Consider the following 21,593-nt stretch of genomic DNA (forward strand, 5'->3'; position numbering starts at 1 on the left):
AGTCTGGATCTGTAAAAGCAGCAAAGAATCCTGTGGCACCTTATAGACTAACAGACGTTTTGGAGCATGAGCTTTCGTGGGTGAATACCCACTTCGTCAGATGCATTTGACGAAGTGGATATTCACCAAGGATAGCTCATGCTCCAAAACGTCTGTTAGTCTATAAGGTGCCACAGGATTTTTGCTGCTTTCATAAATATGTAAAAACATACCTAAATACATAGCACTACAATATTTATCAATTAAATTACTATGGATTTTGATAACATATGCAGACTCAATGTATAATTTTTCAACTTCATTTTCTCAGTTATTTTCCAAAATAGCCAGAGTAATTAATACAGATTATTGATTCAACATGTAAGATTAAACAGACATTGTGAAGGCAAAATTGACACAATTTTTAGGTTTAGTAGTAATAAGCTGTTACAAAATTCATGACCAAGAGAAATGTTTCCATGAGGATTTTTAATTCCAAAAGAAACAAAATACACCTACAGCCCCCCCACCACCCTCACAGTTTCTTTTGAAATAAAATTATATATTTATACATATATTATATATGTAATATAAGTATTATTTATATAGTATGTAATAATTATAAGGAAACATTACTTTGGTGGTTTTGCAACCAATATATCCATTTTTATTTATTTATAAATTTGTATTTTGTTTTCAATATATTTTAAACCCAACAGTGCTTCTTTAACCAATTGCTTTTGAAAGAAAAAACATTGTGTATGTACTAAACACACACAAAAAGCCTTACCAAAAGTCACTGTTTTAAACACACATAAGTCATTAGCAAAATGCATGATTATGGAATTTGTTGAGGCTTAAAACTTATTCCACCAGGTGAGATCCTTATTAAAACTTCTACTGATTTCTGTCTACACTGTTTATGCTGTTCTAACACATATGTTTATCTACTATGTATGGTCAACATCTTCATGAATATCTTACTGCATACTGAACAGTATAACAAACTTTTTAATCTGTTTGACTATACAGAAACAGTTTAATAAAAATTGTAGGGCTGTCAATCGCACTTAACTCACTCGATCAACTCAAAAAAATTAATTGTGATTAATCGCACTTATAACAATAGAATACAAATTGAAATTTATCAAATATTTTCGGATTCTTTTCTACATTTTCAATATTGATTTCAATTACAACACAGAATACAAAGTGCACAGTGCTCACTTTGTATTATTATTTTTTATTACAAATATATGCACTGTAAAAATGATAAACAAAAGAAATAGTATTTTTTCAGTTCACCTAATACAAGTAGTGAAGTACAATCTCTTTATTGTGAAAGTGTAACTTACAAATGCAGATTTTTTTTTGGTTACATAACTGTACTCAAAAACAAAACAGTGTAAAACTTTAGAGCCTACAAGTCCACTCAGTCCTACCACTTATTCTGCCAATCACTAAGACAAACAAGGTTCTTTACACTGATGGGAGATACTGCTGTCTACTTCTTATTTATAATGTCACCTGAAAGTGAGAACAGGTGTTTGCATGGCATTTTTGTATATGGCGTTGTAAGGTATTTACATGCCAGATATGCTAAACATTTATATGCCCCTTCATGCTTCAGCCACTATTCCAGAGGACATGCTTCAATGCTGATGGTGCTCATTAAAAAGAAAAAGTGTCAATTAAATTTGTGATTGTACTTCTTGGGGGGAGAACTGTATGTCTCCTGCTCTGTTTTACCCACATTCTGCCATATATTTCATTTTATAGCAGTCTCAGATGATGACCCAGCATATGTTCATTTTAAGAACACTTTCACAGCAGATTTGACAAAATGCAAATGAAGTACCAATGTGAGATTTCTAAAAATAGCTACAACACTTGACCCAAGGTTTAAGAATCTGAAGTGCTGTCCCAAAATCTAAGAGGGAAGAGGTGTGGAGCATGCTTTCAGAAGTCGTAATACAGCAACACTCTGATGCGGAAACTACAGAACCCAAACCACCAAAGAGAAAATCAACCTTCTGCTGATAGCATCTGACTCAGATAATGAAACTGAACATGCATCAGTTTGCACTGCTTTGGATCATTATCAAGCAGAACCCGTCATCAGCATGGAAGCATGAAGGGATATATGAATCTTTAGTGCATCTTACACTTAAATATCTTGCAACGCCAGCTACAACAGTGCCATTATCTCCTGCAAATTGTAGCCAACCTTGTTCATCTGAGTGACTGACTGACTGAGCTGTAGGACTGAGTGGACTTGTAGGCTCTAAAGTTTTCCATTGTTTTGTTTTTAATGCAGGTTTTTTGTACATAATTCTACATTTGTAAATTCAACTTTCATGATAAGGAAATTGCACTACAGTACTTGTATGAGGTGAATTGGAAAATACTTTTTTTGTTTTTTTTAACAGTACAAATACTTGTAATCAAAATAAAGATAAAGTGAGCACTATACACTTTGTATTCTGCGTTGTAATTGAAATTAATATATTTGAAAATGTAATAAACATTCAAAAATATTTAAAATAAAAGGTGTTCTGTTGTTGTTGAACAGTGTGATTAATCGCGATTAATTTTTTTAATTATCTAACAGCCAAAAAAATTGATTACTGAAAGCAATAGCTTTGAAAAACTATTTTAAAAGTTAAAAAGAATAAACCAAGACCATTTTCTGCTAGTGTTGTCAGTATACAGCAGAAAGTAAATATGAAGTAAGGGCTGATATATAGCAATATGAGATTGAAGATGGTAATCTATGCTATAGCACCATCTGCTGTTCCATCTCAGCTACTTTATAAAGGAACCAAATATAATAACTCCCAATTATCCAAATAGCATGAGGGACACGGATTTTATCTGGATAAATTAGACTGTGAATAATCAAGAGGGTAGAAGCCATTCAACTGTTGGATAGCCTCCCCAGCAGCCGGAGTCTCCTCTTCCTCTTTGCAGTCCTGGCCAGAGGTCTCTGCTCTGCCCTGTTTCACTCACTCCCTCCCTGACAGCAGTGCTGCAGAGGGCTCACGGAACTTCTGAAGGGCTGATGACACCCAGCTTCTGCAGGGGCAAAGTGTGAGGCATAGCATAGACTCTGGGGCTGGGACTCTGCTCTGCCCTGCCAGGACTGCAGCCTTCCCTACACCCTGTGCCTTTAGGGATTAGGTGTCACTGGCACTGCAGCAGCACAGGGAGCCCTCTGCGTCTCTGATATCAGGGGCCTATTCACTCACTCTCATGATAGCAGGATGCAGAGGGTTCCCTGTGCTGCTGCAAGAGCCATTCAGCAGCAGGGTGTAGGGTGGCCTCCTTCATGTCCGGGAGCTCTGTCTCTTCCTCACAGTCCTGTTCAAGGGGGACTCGGTTCTATTATATAAACCTTCACATTATCTGAATCCCTTCTGTATGTCCCAGCATGTGATTATATGGCAGACAAGAAAGGGATTCAGAAAAGGCAGAAGTTTGGATAATAGAGTTTTGGATAAATGGGAGTATATCGTATATGTTTACAAGGTCAAAGCATCCAGAATTCCACAGATTCCATGACCTCCGTGAAAAAAAATCCTAGCCTTACCTATAATTTATTTTGAAAATACTAATGGTGACTTTGGTTTAATGATACCTTTCAGACACACAAAATGAGGGATGGAGAGACATTAGATGAGTTAATCTGAGAAGCAGATTATTTTTTACAGATGTACTGATCTATCCCACAGCAAGGATGGGCAGATTGTTTTGTTGGGTTGTATGCACAAAGATGTACTGGGAGCTAAAACAAAAATGTTCAGTCTCATGATATCATCATGCCTCTTCTGCCTTGTTTGCTGTTTACATGAGGTTTCAATGTTTTGGAGATTTGTGAATAATTAAAATATGCCTAATTAAAATGATATTCAATGAAAATAAGGAAAATAATATATAAATTCACTAGTATTTATACATATTATACTGGCATTAGACACATATGAACAAAAGCCAAAGTGCCCACACAACTGTTAACAGATGGTATATGCTTCACCTAAAATGCAGTAGTCTGAAAGTACAACGTAGTAATAATATAAAAAGACATAACAGTTTCCAAAATGACAGAACATTATTAATTAATTGTAAGCATAGTTTTTAACTATTTTCTTAATACTGAAATATTCTCTTTAGGAGTCGATTTATTAAAATGTGTTATTTTATTTGAATTTACCTGTCCCTTTGCTATCAGGTAAGCAACAATAGACGTATGCCCAAACTGGGCAGCCAAGTGAATACAACTGCATCCTTCCCCATCAATCAGTGACGGATCTGCACCATACTTCATCAGTTGTACAACCATGGATAAGTGACCCTGTCTAAACAGAACAGTGAACGCAAACACACCTGGTTAATTATATATATAAAATTTGGTAACATATTTGGATAGAAAAAATGTTAAATTCAAGCATTTTTAATTAAACAATTATATCATATCACTCTGAACTGAAGATTAGGACAACTTTTCCTTTGAAAATGATGATCATTATGCATCTGATTCTGTAAACATGTGAACAACCAAGTATGAGACTAATTAATTTTAAATTTTGTTTTTAAAATAAAGTCTATAAACAGATTTTTATTTTTATTTTTAGGGAGGGGATGCAATGTATCCTTCTATTACAGGGAAAACAAGTGCTACTTTGGGGCCGACACTTTCCCTGCACTGCATTAAAAGCATCCATAAAATCTTTTTTAGCATAATAGCCATCAGTATTCTCACCATTTTTGTGATAAGGTGCCAAATATGCACAGCTGTCAGTGCACAGCTGCAACACCAAAAAATAGGCCCTTCCAGTCAATCAGAATATGGCTTTGGTCAATTGGCGTTCAAAAGTGACAGTCAAATATTCTCTGAACCTGACTGAATTTAGAACAGTAATGGATCTGTTTAAGAGTTCATCTTATAATACATATATCGTCAAATATGATCTTTAGCCTCAAAGGAATAAATTAGTTTTAATATTTAAAACTAACCCTAACCGATTAGCCTAATGAGTGGATTTTCCACTGCGAAGTATCAACATAATTTAATATTTTAAATGTTCCAAAGCCCAATATCCCAGGCCTCCTTTTTGCACTACATAATTATGAATATTAGTACATATATACTTTCTTTCCCATTAATTTCTACTCAACTGTATCTGCAGGAGTAACTACTAGAAGACAGTTGTCTGCCCAGTACTGTACACAGGAGTTTATCCTCCCCTTTTATTCTTTAACAGTGTCCTACATAATAATTCTGACCTCTCCTGGTGTTTAAAGTGCACCTTTAATAATCTCAGGAATTTATGAGGCAATGGTCTGGACAGCATCAGACATAAACTGTCTCCTGACTGTCATCCTTCACTTCTGTATTACTAAACCCCACCAGATACTCAAGAGCAAGATTCCAACAGCAACAGTGAAGAGAGCTGCAAAGCAAACAGTGAAGAGAGCTGCAAAGCAATCACTGACTCCAATTTTTAAACAATATATATCCTCTCTTATAATAATGATCAGTCTCTTCTACATCTGAAACTAGCAAACTGATCAATAGATGACTGAATGTCCATGTCCTTAGAGACAAAAACATATAAATGTACTCAGTTACTACCATCAACTCAGTTTCTCAAGTTCATTTATGCATGGAGGCATAACACATACTCACAATAGAAGCATATAACGGAACTGTCATTCAGATAATGAACAAATTACTATCTAATTAAACTGGGAGTAAAGAATATCCAAGAATTTTTCCCCACCTCGTTGCCCAGTGAAGTGGGGTGGAATTTAAATCTCCTCCCAGCTGATCAACAATAGCACCCTTTGATATGTAGAATCTAAAACCAGAATGAAAAACATACGTTTAATGTAGCTTGTTTAGATTACAATCATAAACATGAAAGATAAGTGACAAATATATAATTAAAAAGAGACATAAAATGCAGGTTTAAAAAAAATATTCCCAGTCTTCCTATAACAGATCTCCTCCTTGAAATTGCCGGTCTTGAATTTTTGACACATACAGCTTTTTGCTGGTCTAGTCTTATTGTAACATTACTGTTATTAACAGCAAGATTGCTAATTTAGTTATCACTATATGTGTTAATGTAAAAAGATTTACATTATTGTAAATAGAGGGAACGTTATTTACAATTTTTTTTTAAACTAAGTTCTAATTAAAGTAAATTTGATAAAGTAAAGAGATCTTTGTGTTTGACTATGGAAAACAGACAGGAATATTTGCAGAATTTTAGTGAACATAAAACAGTTTTAGACAATTAAACTTGAAGCATGTTATCATCACTGGAATGCCCCTACTGAAATCATTGTTCCAAGAATGAATGTTTCTGTTATGCTTTTAACCAAGTGTAAAGATTTTACATGCTTCTCAATTACAGTTATTAGACAGAGGATAAAAAACATTAGATACTTTAAAAATGACTGGACAGAAATTAATTTTTCTGAAAAATATTTTTAAGCAGACCAACCACCTGTAGGACAAATTCAATTATCCACATTTAATCTGTAGCAAATTCATATTTATAACATATGCACAGTTTTTGTGAGCTAATTATTTTCCCTACTGAAGTATGCTTTCCCTGAGAGATTAAACTGGTAAAATGAGGAAGACAATGTAAGTCATAGCTAACTAACAAAAAAAGCAAATATGTCTTTAAACACAAGTCTTGTTAAAATTTCTAACAATATAGTTTCTTCAATGCAGGTCAATGGAAACCTCTGTAACAGCTATAGCAGAATCTTACATGCAAAATTTGGTCTCAAATCCAGATTTCAGACATTTTAAAATTTGGAGGTGTTCAGATTCAAGTTTTTAGTTCAGCCCAGTATAAAGCAAGAAACCACCTATAAAATTCAGATCTGGACTCCAAAACAACCCTCCAATCCATCCCCAACCTGGTGGATGTTCAGCTCTGTCATTCTGATTCATTACCCTCTCAATTTTCAATAAGTTATTTTGTTAGTAAATCATGTATGAAGAAATCATATGACAGGGCTCAAAACATCTAGTTACAAGAACATCTACAACAGAAGAAACGGAAACTATTGGGTCTATTTTTTAAATTCTAGATGCCAACAAAGAGAAGTTATATATCACTAACTGTTTGCCTCTTTCACAGTGAGGCAGGCCTGCATGCAGCCAGTTAGGAGTGACATAATTACAGGGTTTACATTTGCTTTTAAATTTAATCAAGAAAGACGGGAGCAAGTGAATAGTCAGGAGGGAGATTTTTTATATATAACTTTGCAGGTGAATTTAGTGCTTATGAAAGTGAGTGAATAACTACACTAGTCAGAACTAGCCATCATGCAGGCATGGTACTGTCCAGAACTTCCTCATTAACCTCAATTCTCACCTACATCACTTCTATACTTCAGCAAATCCCTGACAAGGGAATGACCCCTACTTTTGGACAGGAGAATAGTTCTGTTTCAGCACTCATTCAGCCTTAGGACTCTATTAAGAACAGTGTCAATTTAGAGGGGAGTATTTGTAATACGAGCACGTGTCATCCAAGAACTCAATCCTGATCAACCCCTTGGATTTCCTGAATGAATAAAAGAATACAAGATTACTTTTTAACAATAGCTTTCAGATGCTACTGTACCTTTTAAATAAAGTAATATAGATACCAGACCAAAAAAAAAATACATATAGGTTGGTTGTTTAAGTTGTTTAACACTTATCTGACATTCCAGCCACTGTAGTTGTCAAACAAGCCAGAAGGAGAAGGAAAATAAGAAGGGGTTATCAAGAAAGGGAAGAAGAGCAGGAAAAAGACAAAAATCTCTCTCACAAGAGAGTCCCAGTTGCTTGAAGAATCCAGGTGCCTTACATTTTATCAATTATGTACATAGACCCTACCCCTCAAAATGATGGGGAGAGATAGAAGACTGCCTGCCTTTTATCTAAAAGAAAATGGACATAAACCTGAATTTAGAGATACAGCCACAATCAGTGTTATCTTTTTACACTTTTCCATGACAGTGTAAAAGGAGATTAGTTGCCTTTGCCACAGGAGCTGCAATAACACTTGTTTTCCTGTCTTTCAAGCCAATGACTAATGTACTTCCATGTCTGTATTTCTCCTTCAGTGGTTCTGCATAACAGAAGGCAAAATGAACTGCAACAGGAAAAAAGTGCCCTTAAAAAGCAAATCATGATGATAACCGACGCTTGGTGAAGGATCTGGTGGCCAAAGAACCTATAACAACAGACGGGACATAGAGACTACCTGGAGAACCTCTTTATGCCCCATTTTTGGCTTTTCATATTTGGCTGTGTCTGTGGTTGCACACGCACATTAACAGAGTAGAACTATCTTGAAACCTGCACACTGAGTCAGCAACTTCATGTCAAGTGCTCTTGGGATCCTGCCAACTCCCATGTTATATTGATTACCTATCTAGTGTATACATTTAGCTCATTTTTTTAATGTAATGTAAAAGGAATCGTGTACCACTCACACACCTATGATTTTGCAGAGTAACAAACACTAATGATTATTCCTTCAGAATTTATAATCTAAAAGTTCTGAGAAGTAATAAGGTTTAAAACGTATCCTTGTAGATCTTATACTTAGGATTTTACTTTTCTTCATTTTTCTGAGTTTATAACAAATCCCACCACTCTAAGACTCCAAGGGTTTAAATCAAGATTTAATTTCTATTATTTGAAAGAGGTTATAACATTAGTTACTTTAGTCTTTGTTGTTCTAAAAATATAAAAGATTTTTTCTTTGGTCATCACTTCTTGTATTGTATAAGAGAAAAAAAATGAAATAAGGGAATACTAGAGTTCTTTTTTGCATTAGATCAAAGGCACTTATAACCTTAGTCATCTAGAAAATTCACTGCTTTTTTCCGTAAGATTTCCTTTCCCCAGGGAGGGAAAATTGGTAAGTCACAAAAAGAACAAGATATTTCAAGGTCACTAGAAGTGCCATTCACTAGACCTGAGAATTTTGCAGTATCATACTTGCATTGCAAATACTGCAGCTGAACAGCTGCTCTGAAAAGTTTAGCTGATCTGAACAGGCCTTGGCTACTGGGCATTTAACAGGTCTTATTCTTGGGTATTATGGCATCACAGAGATTCTGCAAAGTATCTAGACCGGGGTTTCTGGCTTTTATTTTTTATTAGCGCTGTCAAGCGATTAAAAAATTAATCAAGATTAATAGTGCTGTTAAACAATAACAGAATATCATTTATTTAAATATTTTTGGATGTTTTCTACATTTTCAAATATATTGATTTCAGTTACAACACAGAATACAAAATGTATTTTAGATTTATTTTTGATTACACATATTCGCACTGTTAAAAAAACAAAAGAAATAGTATTTTTCAATTCCCCCATTACAAGTACTGCAACCTCTTTATCATGAAACTTACAAATGCAGAATTATTACCAAAAAAACTGCATTCAAAAATAAAACAATGTAAAACTTTAGAGCCTACAAGTCCGCTCAGTCCTACTTCATGTTCAGCAAATCGTTCAGACAAACAAGTTTGTTTACACGTGCAGGAGAAAATACTGCCTGCTTCTTGTTTACAGTGTGACCTGAAAGTGAGAACAGGTGTTTGCATGGCACCAGCATAGCAAAATATTTATGTTCCAGATGTGCTAAAGACTCATATGTCCCTTCATGCTTCAATCACCATTCCAAAGGACATGCGTCCATGATGATGATGGGCTCTGCTTTATAATGATCCAAAAAGTGCGGACCAATGCATGTTCATTTTCATCATCTGAGTCAGATGCCACCAGCAGAAGATTGATTTTCTTTTTTGGTGGTTCAGGTTCTGTAGTTTCCGCATTGGAGCATGCTCCACACCTCATCCCACTCAGATTTTGGAAGGCACTTCAGATTCTTAAACCTTGGGTCAAGTGCTGTAGCTATCTTTAGAAATCTCACACTGGTACCTTCTTTACATTTTGTCCTCTCTGCGTGAAAGGGTTCTTAAAATGAACAACATCTGTTGGGTCATCATCTGAGACTGCTATAACATGAAATATATGGCAGAATGTGGGTAAAACAGAGCAGGAGGCATACTATTCTCCCCTCCCCCCCGCCCAAGGAGTTCAGTCACAAATTTACTTAACCTTTTTTTTTTAAATGAGCATCATCAGCATGGAAGCACGTCCTCTGGAATTGCGGCCGAAGAATGAAGGGGCATACAAATGTTTAGCATATCTGGCAAGTAAACACTTTGTGATGCTGGCTACAAGAGTGCCATGTGAACGTCTGTTCTCACTTTCAGATGACACTGTAAATAACATTATCTCCCATAAATGTAAAAACAAACTTGTTTGTCTTAGTGCTTGGCTGAACAAGCAGTAGGACTGGGTGGACTTGTAAGTGCTAAAGTTTTACATTATTTTGTTTTTGAGTGCAGTTATGTAAAAAAAAAATCTACATTTTTAAGTTGCACTTTCACGACAAACAGACTTCACTACAGTACTTATATGAGGTGAACTGAAAAATAATATTTCTTTTGTTTACCATTTTTACAGTGAAAATATTTGTAATAAAAATAATATAAAGTGAGCACTGTACACTTTGTATTCTGTGTTGTAATTGAAGTCAATATATTTGAAACTGTAGAAAAACATTCAAAAATATTGAATACATTTTAATTGAGATTCTATTGTTTAACAGTGTGATTAATCACGATTCATTTTTTTGGGTTAATCGCGTGAGTTAACTGCAATTGATAGCCCTATTTTTTACCCTTAAAATTGAGAATGAGTGGGCTTAAAAAGCAACTATGAAGTCTATTTAGCATTACAAGACAAACAAAAAAATTGCTTAAAGACAACACTGATGTTTAGCTATATATTAATACATACTTCACCAGATCTATTCTGTTGTTGATTGCAGCCCAGTGGAGAAGAGTAACGTTTTCTTTGTCTGGTTGCCGTACATCATAACCTGCTTCCACCAACTCTCTACATCGTTCATATATTCCATACCTTGAAGAAGAAAAAAAATTCCAACTTATTATCTTATGCAAAAACGAACATGTAGGAAACAATTAAGCACTTAGATACAGAGATGAGCACAATATAAGAACCTATGCAAAAGACTGTAGCAACTACAAGATTGTTCTCACCTGCTTTGAGGTAAGAACCAAAAAGTGAGTAAGAAACAGCAAACTTCTTATGCAGAAGGATTATCACAACAAAGTTTTCTTTTTTCCACCTGCTGCTAATAGGAGAAGCATGAAGACAGGAAACTTGTGCACAAATAGGACAAAACAATCAGTCAATTGCATAAGGAGTTCTTGAAAGACTATATTACATCTGTGAAAGAAACCAAGATTTGGCTCCTCTGCCATAGGATTTCATGTGTGAACTAATTAACCAATCTAGGTCGACCTGAGACTACAGTTTTCCACCAAGAAGTGCTCTCTTCCCGCTTCCCTGGAAAAATCCAGACAATATAATCTCAATTTATGGAAGAATCACACAAGCAGAAGCACTGAAAATAGTGACCCCTGTGCAACCACATACAAAACCAACTGTTCTTCATGGATAGTCAACACTGCCTGGGACCAAAGTTGACCATCATCAACACTTCCTTTCAGGAAGAAAACTTACTGATGTTAAGAAGCATGTAGCTGCTTGGGCAGAATTCAAGAGTACTACTAGCCACTCATAACCCAGCTAGCTACTACCCTGTCTCCATTCTCCTTTTCATGGGCAAAATTACAGGGAAAATTACTCCATTAATGTGAACTGTTTTCTCAGTTCCTTCACCACTCAAGAGTTTCAAGAGGAGTTTCTGAGCTGCAAGTACGGGGTCGTGGAATCCACATGTGGGATTCTATTGCTTAAAGTCCTGACTTTAAGCAATAGAAGACATACCATTAATCCTGGACTAGATGCTCAAAGGGGATCAGATTATTTTGACTATATCCTTAGGGGAAAATGTTTTTATTTAGCTGTGTATGTTTTCCTAGTCAAAGGTTTTCTGACTTTCCATGAAAATTCTCTAGACTTCACTGGAAAATTCTTTATCCAATCATGGTAACTTTTCCTGGGGGAATTCTGCGCCACTGCAAAATGCACAATTTTTCAAAAATTAATATTGAGCATGCAAAATTTCTGCCCCTCTCCCCCCAAGAAATGGGCTGCAGAGCTGTTGGCTGCCACCAGGGGCCACTGGACCCAGCACAGCCCAGCTCCGAAATAGAAGACAAGGCCAGGGGGAGGGAGAGGGAACCAGAGGGTTCCCAGTAGCTGCAGTTCCCAGCATGCCCTGAAGGATGGAGATGGCAGAATGCAAAAAACTCCATGCAAGCCCAGGGACTCAGCATCAGGCAGTTTCTCCCTCTGGATCCCTGGGCTCTAGGAGGGTAGGGTCCATGAGTGTCTGGGCCAGGGGTGGGAGCTGCAGCTGGGCTGGGCTCTGGGGGGCAGAGGTGTGATTGTTTTGGCAGTGGAACCCCGCAGCTAGGCGGGGAGGGGGTATGTCTGGGCTGAAGGAGGCCGCAGCTGGCCTCTGGGGGGCAGAGGGTGCGTGTCTGGGCCGGGGGTTGCGGGGGCGCAGCTGGGCCCTCTAGGGGGCGTAAGTGTCTGGGGAGGGTCCCGTGGCTGGGCTCTGGGGGGAGGGAGCAGAGAAACAGGAATTGGGTTGTCATAGGGATTTCTTTCACTCTTTAATCCTGTGGGAATTTTGTCGTCTGTCTGTATTGTTACAGACATACTTGCTGACAGGTATTTTGAAATAAATTACACTTCTACCTTGATATAACGCTGTCCTGGGGAGCCAAAAAATCTTATCGCATTATAGGTGAAACTGTGTTATACTGATCTTGCCTTGATCCACCAGAGTGCGCAGCCCCGCCCTCCCTCCCCGCCCCCCGGAGCACTGCTTTACCATGTTATAACCAAATATGTCTTATATCGGGTGGTGTTATATCAAGGTAGTGGTGTATCAAAATAACTGGACCTGGCATAATTATATACTGTTAAAAATTTGAGAATTTTGCTGAATTTTATAATATTGTGCATAGAATTTTTAATTTTTTGGTGCACAATTCTCCCAGGAGTATAATTTAGAAGTCTCCAGACCGTGAGGTGAAGACACAGTGGGTCCATATAGCATATGCATTCTGAGTCATGAAAGATTATATCTGGTAGAAATGGGAGAGTTATTGAACAAAATGATTGGAACTCACACCTTCTTGTCAACTGCTGGAAATGGGCTATCCCGATTATCACGACAAACGTTTTTTTTCCTCCTGATGATAACAGCCCACCTTAACCGATTACTCTCATTATAGTTAGTATGGCAACACACATTTTTTCATATCCTCTGTGTATATATATCTTTCTACTATATTTTCCACTGCATGCATCTGATGAAGTGGGCTTTAGCCCACGAAAGTTTATGCTCAAATAAATTTGTTAGTCTCTAAGGTGCCACAAGTACTCCTTGTTCTTTTTGCTGATACAGACTTACACAGCTACCACTCTGATACAGTAGATCTGGATACCAAAACTGATGAGGCCATGCTGGGGGGTACAAGAATCATCTGAACACTGTCCTGCTGCGCTTTCCTTAAAACCCTGGAAATTACAGGAGGGGGGGGGACACAGACAGTGGGACGTGACCCAGAGATTAGAAACTCATCTGCTAGAGAACCGAGACCCCTCGAGAGCAAAAGATGGCATTTTTTCTTATCCTTGAGTGCAAAGATATCTATTTTCTGAAAATCCCCATGCTGGAAGATATGTGTTAGCAATGACTCCTTCAGAGACCATTAGTGAAAGGAGCAACTTCTCCTAGTTCATCTGTCACAACATTCGATTCCTTTGGGAGATATACCGCTAGGAGGGCTATGCAGTGACTGATGCCCCATTCCCAGAGTAGAACGGTTTCTTGACAGAGGGTGACTGAACTTTGTTCCTCCCTGTCTGTCTGTCATACATTATTGTGGTGCTGTCTGTTAAAATCTGTACAACTTGATTTCTCCACAGCAGTAGGAACAATCTGCAAGCAAAAGAAAAAGCTCTCAGCTCCAGCACATTTATGTAAGCTTATAGAGCTGCTGAGGTCCATAGGCTGAGAGTTTGAAACTGACCCAGATGTGCACCCCAGCTGCTAATATCTAATATCGGAGTGGGAGATATAGGGGAGAAGGGCATTCCTAACAAATATCATCTGACTCTAACCACTAATGAAGGAACAACAGTATCAACTGAGGGGTCATGATTTGCTGGTTCATCCTGTGAATGCTTGGATCCAAGACAGAAAAGGTCTCTGTCTCAATCTGACAAAAGATGTCACCTGGGTGAAAGAGCCATGTGACCTAGCAGCCTCAAACAAATTCTCATCCATGTCTGAGGTAGTGACTGATGCAACAAGATCAGATGGGAAAGATTCTGAAATCTCTCCAAAGGCAAGTCCTCAATGTGACACTTCTCAGGGCACCCAGAGTTGAGTCTTTTGTTACCACCTGCCTCCAGTGCGAGGGAGTCTTGCCTGTGCTAGCTGGGTGTTAGCTCCTCAGCGCAACCAGCCTGTCAGATACTCAAGCACTCTTCTCTGGGCTACACAAGCCCTTTCTTTGCCTTTTGGGTTGACAATAGATGCCCCTGAGTCCCTTCTAAGTATCCCCCTGTGGAATCCAGCCCCTGATCACAGGATTCCCACAGGTACCCACAGAAATTCCAGATCCTCTGGTCTTGAAGGAACACAGCTTACCAGTTTTACCTTAGACCACCAGTCCTTTATTACACACAACAACTGAATTAAATTACAAAACAAAAAGAAATTCATTTAAGAAAGAATAGAGATTAAAATAAAAACCTGTGTAAGAGATGGGAACAAATGGTTAGATATCAAACAAAACCATAACACATTCTAAACTTAACAATAAGTTATCCTTCTATCTAAAAAAGGATGTCTCACACAAAGTTATTTCCAGCAAGCCTGGCTGGCTGAGATCCCTTTTTCACGAAGCAAACCCGCTGTCAGTTTAACTTCCTAAAGGAAGGATGTCAGGGTGTCTTTCTGCTTCCCCAAATATACCAGAACAGACCTTTGATGTTGACCTCAGAATAATGCCACCTACACACTGTTTTCTCCTTCCTAGTGATTCCTTTCTTAAGTCTCCCACAGCTCTTCATTAGCATTTAACTTAAAATCCTAACAGACTGCTATTGTATCATACAATACACAATGGTCCACCATGGAGATAAGCATCTCCCACCCACATCTGGAGGAGTATGTCTCATGACATGCTAACTTTGAGTGACCTGCTTTTAACTACAGACCTAGAGAACATATTTTTTTTAGTATATATACACACATATACACACACACACACACACACAACTCCTCACATATTTTCTGATCATACATCTCACAATGATAAGGACCACCAGTGTGGCACTACCCCTTTGGTGAACCAAAGGGGTCATCGTACCCCTTTGTAATCCCTGTGCACTTGCCAGCATCAAGAGGTCCTTGGGTCATACTCAGTGTTTTGGAGTCTATGATAGCACCTATAAACCTTATGGTTTGGGATGAAATCAACTGAGATTTCTTTAGATTGATTTTCAGCCCCAAATCCGAAAACAGGCACAAAATCAATCTTACTGAGTTGGAGACCTGCCGGACTGATTTACCTCAGATTAACCAATTGTCAAGATATGGGCACACATATACCTTGACGATGTAAATGAGCGATTACCACTTACAGGTACTTTGTAAAAATTCACGGTGCAGTCAAGTGACCAAACAAGAAAACCTTGAACTGACAATGATCCTTCAGTACTACAAAGCAGAGAAACTTTCAGTATGACAGGTCTATCGCCACATAAAAATAAGCATCTTGCAAGTTGACTGTACTAAACAAGTCCATAAGATCTAATGAGGGTGTGATGGACGCCAGAGTCACCATGTAAAGCTTTGGATTGGACTTATAACTGTTGAGGAGCCTGAGATCTAGTATAGGTTGCCACCCTCCCTTTTTCTTTGGTATCATAAAGAAAGCAGACTAAAATCCTTTTCCTCCAAAGGCAAGTGGTACCAGCTCTATGGCACTCAGCTCCAACAGAGATTATCTCTCTTGGTGCATGAAACTTATGTGAAATTAATCCCTGAAGAGAGATGGGGAGGGTGTATGGTATAGAACTGTAGGGCATAACCTTATTGAATGACTTGCAAGACCTAACAAGTCTGATGTTATTGTGATCCAGGTATCCCTGAAGAAAGAAAGGTGGGAACCAAAAGGGGGGAGGGGAGATACACATCCACACATTGGTTCAGTATTTTCCTATTACTGTGGTAGGTCAGCATCTGACTAAGGTCTCAGATTATTCAATTAAAGAGAGGCTCAGTCCATGTTCTCTTGACCTCTGTGTGCACTTCTTAAAAGCGCTTCAGATGGCACACTCTGAGACTCCCCTGAACAAAAAAGGCAATGGTTGTGTCCATCCATGAACAGAATGACTTTCCTGCAGGAAGGCAAGAACTTGAAGACTGATAAGGGAGGCCCCAGCATCAAATCTGAAATTGACTAGCCCAGGATTTGAAGCCTGCAAACAGGGCTCAGCCTAAAACTGACAAGGTAACTGACTAGTCTCACTGACCACTACAAACTAGCTGTCTTAAAAAAAAAAAAAAAAGTAGCTAATGACAAAGTAACTAATAACTAAATTAAAAGATTAATAACTTGTAACAGTAACTAACTGAAAAAAGGACACAAAGTCTTCCCACTTATTGCTGAAGTTCAGTTAGAAGGAACTGAGGGTGAACAGGTTGCACTGCCTCCTTTCTGCCTGGACATGCCGGCATGAAAGGTGCATGCATAACCCCTACTGGACACTGCTATTTGAGCTTCCAAACCTCTGTGTCAGGCGAACTGACCCAAAATAAGTGGGAACCACAGGCACAGGAAGAAGAAACTATGGTTATGAAGGCTTTGTGGCTTCTTGAGAGATCTTTATTTTTATTGAGTAGTGAACATCCTGCTACCAGCCATTGCTAAAACTACCTCCCCAAGAACTTTTCGCATATGGTAGCAGGGTCCATATGGCAGTTAGTGTGCTGTATATTTACACCCTGATTTTCCATGCACTAAGCCTCGTGTGTAGACAAACCCTAAGTCCAAATAGCAGTGTTGTGTAAATGTATGTCTGGAGCTCCATGTTACAGAAATCAGGAGAGTGGTAAGTGTAATGCATTGAGGTCGCCTTGGCCCTACTAGAATGGGACCAAAATCCTTCTGGGATAGGAATAGATGTCAATATATAAGCCTCTTGTGTACACAACCATTTTGATAATAATAAGATTTTTGACCTTTTTTATAATCAGCATAAAATATGAAAAGATTTGGAGACTTTCTGAATTGATTAGTCCCATTCAAACAACAAAATAAAGCCTTTTTTGCATTTAAAATATCTAACCTATTTTCACTTGCATTTCTATGCAGTCTTATGGGAGGGGAGAGGGAGGGAGCAATACCAGCAGATTAGCTGACTGATTCACGTGAAACTTAGTCAATACTTGCGGTAGGAACCTGGGACAGGGACATAGGACAACCGTATATTTATGGAATACAGTAAATGGCAGGCCAGCCATAATGGCTTTCAGTGCAGTCCCTCTAAAACAGGAAGTGTAATTCTGTTTTTCTATGGAGAACCCAGGACATCAAAGATGCAATGAGAGACATCTCCTCTACTATTACCAAGGGAATTTTCAGAGTAGTTGTCAATTATTTCATGAAATACTGCATCCTCTAACAAAGAGACACAATTCCCATATTTTTATCCAGAGACTTCTGGTCCTCCAGTTTAGAATCTGTTTCCTGATGTTCTTCGAGCACCCCAGGTTCATCTTCTTCTGAGAGCATGTCTGATGCAATAATTGGGGACTGCTCTCTTTCCCTGTGAATTGCAGACAGATCCATGACCTTTGGATTCAATGAATGAAATCTTCCCAAAGCTCTCAAAAGAGAAAAATTCCTTCTGTAATGGGTATGCTGTCATTCTTGGTAACACCTGGGAGAGGGCCAACAGGGGGAGCCAATCCAGCCAACCGTCCATTCCTATTCAATCTCACATTACCTGCTACAGCATGCATCTTTTCCACGTTTGTTCAGCAATATCTCATCCCTTAAGAAATGGACAATGTGGCAACTGAGTGGGTTAATCTCTGATTCCAAGTTTGACTGCAGATCCAATTTCTGATCCAAGCACAATGGAAAAGGAGAGATTAGAAGTAGGAGCATTTTGGAAGAACACGGGAGCATTAGGTGGCAGGAAGAGTGGTTAAAGACAAAAGCTCCTCTATCCTTGGCTTCTCTGGAGGGAAAGTAGTAGTACGTGGATCCAAAGAAGCTCCTCTATCTCTTATGTCTTTATCAATCCCCTCCAGATTCAAGATAAAACAGGGCCAAGGATTTGTACAGTGGATTTGATCTACCACTCTTATGGGAGATTGCTGAGCAGGCTTGAACTGAGTCTGATCCATGGGACCACAGTATTAACTGCCTGCTGCACTAGATGTTCAGGATCCTTCTCTCTCAGTTTAGGATCCAATGATCTGTGATTAAAAGATACTGGATCCACCAATTTCCCCAAGTATCTTTTGGATGATTCTTACATATTGAGTGTTTCCCCTCAACTCGAGTTCCTGGATTTGAAGGAGGTTGCTCCTACAAAATGGCTCTGCTTACAGAGGCTGCCACTGATAAAGTCTCTCTGCTTTTCAATTTCAGGCACAAAGATATGAGATCCTTTTTATATACCACAGGGTTATTGGAGCTTAGAACCATATAAAGTTCACACTTCTTGAAGCCAGGACTCCTGACTTTCAGATCCAGCATCTGATCCCACCAGCAGAACTGAAGCTCCACTTAACAACTAACTACAAAACTTTTTAAGAAACAAAAACTCAACACTAAAACTCTACCTAACTATTTACACTATAATCTAATCTAATCTATATGATAACAGCATAACAAGACACTGTTCAAGATAAGGATCTTGGCCACTGGCCCCGAGTGGTTCCTGATCCACCAGCTGCAGTGGCTGGAAGAACTACAGTAGCCACAGCACCATGCCCCCTTTTATAGCCTCACCCTTTGTGACATTACCCAGGGTAAAATATGGACCGATAACAACTGTGTCCTCTCAGTTCTCCAACCTGGGATGCCTTTTACACTGCTCTGCTGTTAGAGCAACCACTGCTGGCCAGCTCACACACAGCCTCCAGGATGTCAGTTACTCCCAGTTATACCTCAAGACTGCTACAGCCATCCACCCTTGATTTACACTGCAGAGCAACACCAGCAAATCCCCAGTCTCAGACTTTCTCCCAGAAGTGTGTCTTATACTGCTCAGCACTCTCCTGGACAATACAAGCTCATAAGAAGTCCATTTTATTAATTAAAAATTATATACATAAATCTTGTTACCCCAAATGGAGCTTCCAAATATTTCAATCCAAACACACTGGTCTAAATAAAATAATAAGAAGAGTTTATTCACTTAAAATATATCTTTTATAGTTATTACAAGTAATGAAGCATAAAAGTCAGCACTGGTTACAAGAAAATAAAAGTAAATTTCAACTAATGCCTAACTTAACAAGCTAGTATTAATTCAAAACAAATGTCTCTCTCAGCACTTTTTAGCAGTCTTACTGGCTGACTCTTTCAGTCAGGATCCCTACCCCAGCCCAAAGCTATTTTCTTTATTCTTCAGGTGTTGTGGATGCCATGGGTAGAGAGACAGGAGGGACCTGTTGGGCAGTCTCCTCTCTCCTCTTTATAGCTCTTTCTCTGCTTGGAGAATCATCTCCAGCTGAGGTTCAGGAGATGGAAAGTCTGTGTGGATGGGAACCCTCAGCTGTTTCTTTGTCAAGATTTTAACCACATTGCCTTTCCTGCCAAAGAATAACTGATAGTTCATTTGATTTTGCTGACACCTGACTGAGGCATTGCCTAGCCTTTTGTCTCTGGGCAACTCGTTTGTGGCCACTCCCCCCAGACTTAGAACATGTCATACAGACAAATCTTACAACTTTACATGCAATGTTGCCACATATTTTACCAGAACAATAATGATCAGGCTTCCAGTTCTTGCTTTCCTGCAGGAAAGTCATTCTACTCATGGATGGACACAACTACTGCCTTTTTTGTTCAGGGGAATCTCAGAATGTGTCATCTGAAGCTCTTGTAAGAAGCGGGCTGGGGCCGGGCTGCTCCACTTCCCCCGTTGCTGGTGAGTGCGGGGAAGTTGGGGAAAGGACGCCCCCTGTACTCACCTGCGGCGGGAAGCAGAGCACTGAGGCCCCACCCCGCTCTGCTTTTCTTGCCTCGGCCCCAGCTGTGTCGTGTGGGGAGAGGGGTAGGGAAGGCCCCGCACTCACTGCTGGTGGCGGAAGTGGAGCTGCCCAGCCCCAGCCCGCTCCATTCGGCGAGCTCCCAGCCGTGGCACTCTGCTTCCCACTGCAGGTGAGTACAGGGGACGTCCTTTCCCCAACCTCCCTGCACTCACCGGCAGCAGGAAGTGGAGCGCCACAACTGGGAGCAAACATGCTGATTCACCGGAGCGCTGCTTTACCATGTTGTATACGAACCAGTGCTTCATTAGTATAGTCAAAATGCTTAATTGCTACTATACTACTTGGCAACCAATTTACAGTTTTATGGCAGTGTTGAAATTGTAGATTTAAAGGAGATCAGGGGAATGCTACTTATGCATTCTGTGTTCCAATGGTCTAAACTCCTAAAATCACATAAGAAATTTGTAACCGTGTATGATCCACCCCATCTAGTAATTTATTTGTATTTTAAAACATAAGGAAACACCTTAAACAAAAAGAAAAACTCATTTCAGAAAGCATTTAATTTTTTCTCCATCATCCACCCGAGCAATAATCTAAATCTCAATACTCTGCATAAACACTTCCGTATATTTTCATACAGTGGGCATAAATTTCTCTCAAAAGCATTTTTTTAATTCAATTTTTGAATCGTGTACTATAATCCATCAGCCCAGGATTGTGGTTTCTGATGATATAAAAAATAAATTATTGATTCAAAGTTTACATAACAAAAAGAGATTTTCATTTTACTGTCACTCCACTAATGGAGATATTGAAAAATTTAAAACTGTAAAAAAAAAAAAAAAAAAATACACTTACTGTGTAGCTTTGACAATGTCCCATGTGCTGTAATCATCAATGTGGCTTTTCCGTCCAAGAGAATCACTGTATCCATGGTTATAATGGCTTTGGGACTTGATTTCCTACAAAATGGAAATCTGCTATTAGGGCATGAGATTTAGGTTTACTGCTAGAATTCTTAAAATATTTGTAACTGCACAGCATTTATTTTGAAATATTTCCATATCAATACAAAAATACTATATCCAGTTGAACACAGAATAAAAATCACTTAAATCTGGCTAGGATACATGGTCAAAACTCTTTAAACATTGTGAAATGTACCACAGTATTCTTTAATAAATACATTTCAAGACCTTAGTTTTATATCTCATCCAAGAGATGGCACACCTGCAGCAGTGCAGTATCACCAAAGCCCATGC

General features: G+C 38.7%; 1 protein-coding gene across 1 annotated transcript in view; it reads right to left on the minus strand.

Annotated features, from left to right (window-relative positions):
• ZDHHC17 (zinc finger DHHC-type containing 17) overlaps nt 1–21,593 on the minus strand; it is a 137,089-nt gene that overhangs the window by 90,604 nt on the left and 24,892 nt on the right. Inside the window, exons 2-5 of the mRNA XM_030548671.1 lie at nt 21,190–21,293; nt 10,875–10,997; nt 5,760–5,837; nt 4,190–4,334 (exon numbers count right to left, since the gene is read on the minus strand). Of these exons, the coding sequence (XP_030404531.1) occupies nt 4,190–4,334; nt 5,760–5,837; nt 10,875–10,997; nt 21,190–21,293 (450 nt within the window). The remainder of the gene's footprint in view (nt 1–4,189; nt 4,335–5,759; nt 5,838–10,874; nt 10,998–21,189; nt 21,294–21,593) is intronic.

Source organism: Gopherus evgoodei, chromosome 1 (assembly GCF_007399415.2).
Source record: "Gopherus evgoodei ecotype Sinaloan lineage chromosome 1, rGopEvg1_v1.p, whole genome shotgun sequence".
Taxonomy (NCBI): domain Eukaryota; kingdom Metazoa; phylum Chordata; order Testudines; family Testudinidae; genus Gopherus; species Gopherus evgoodei.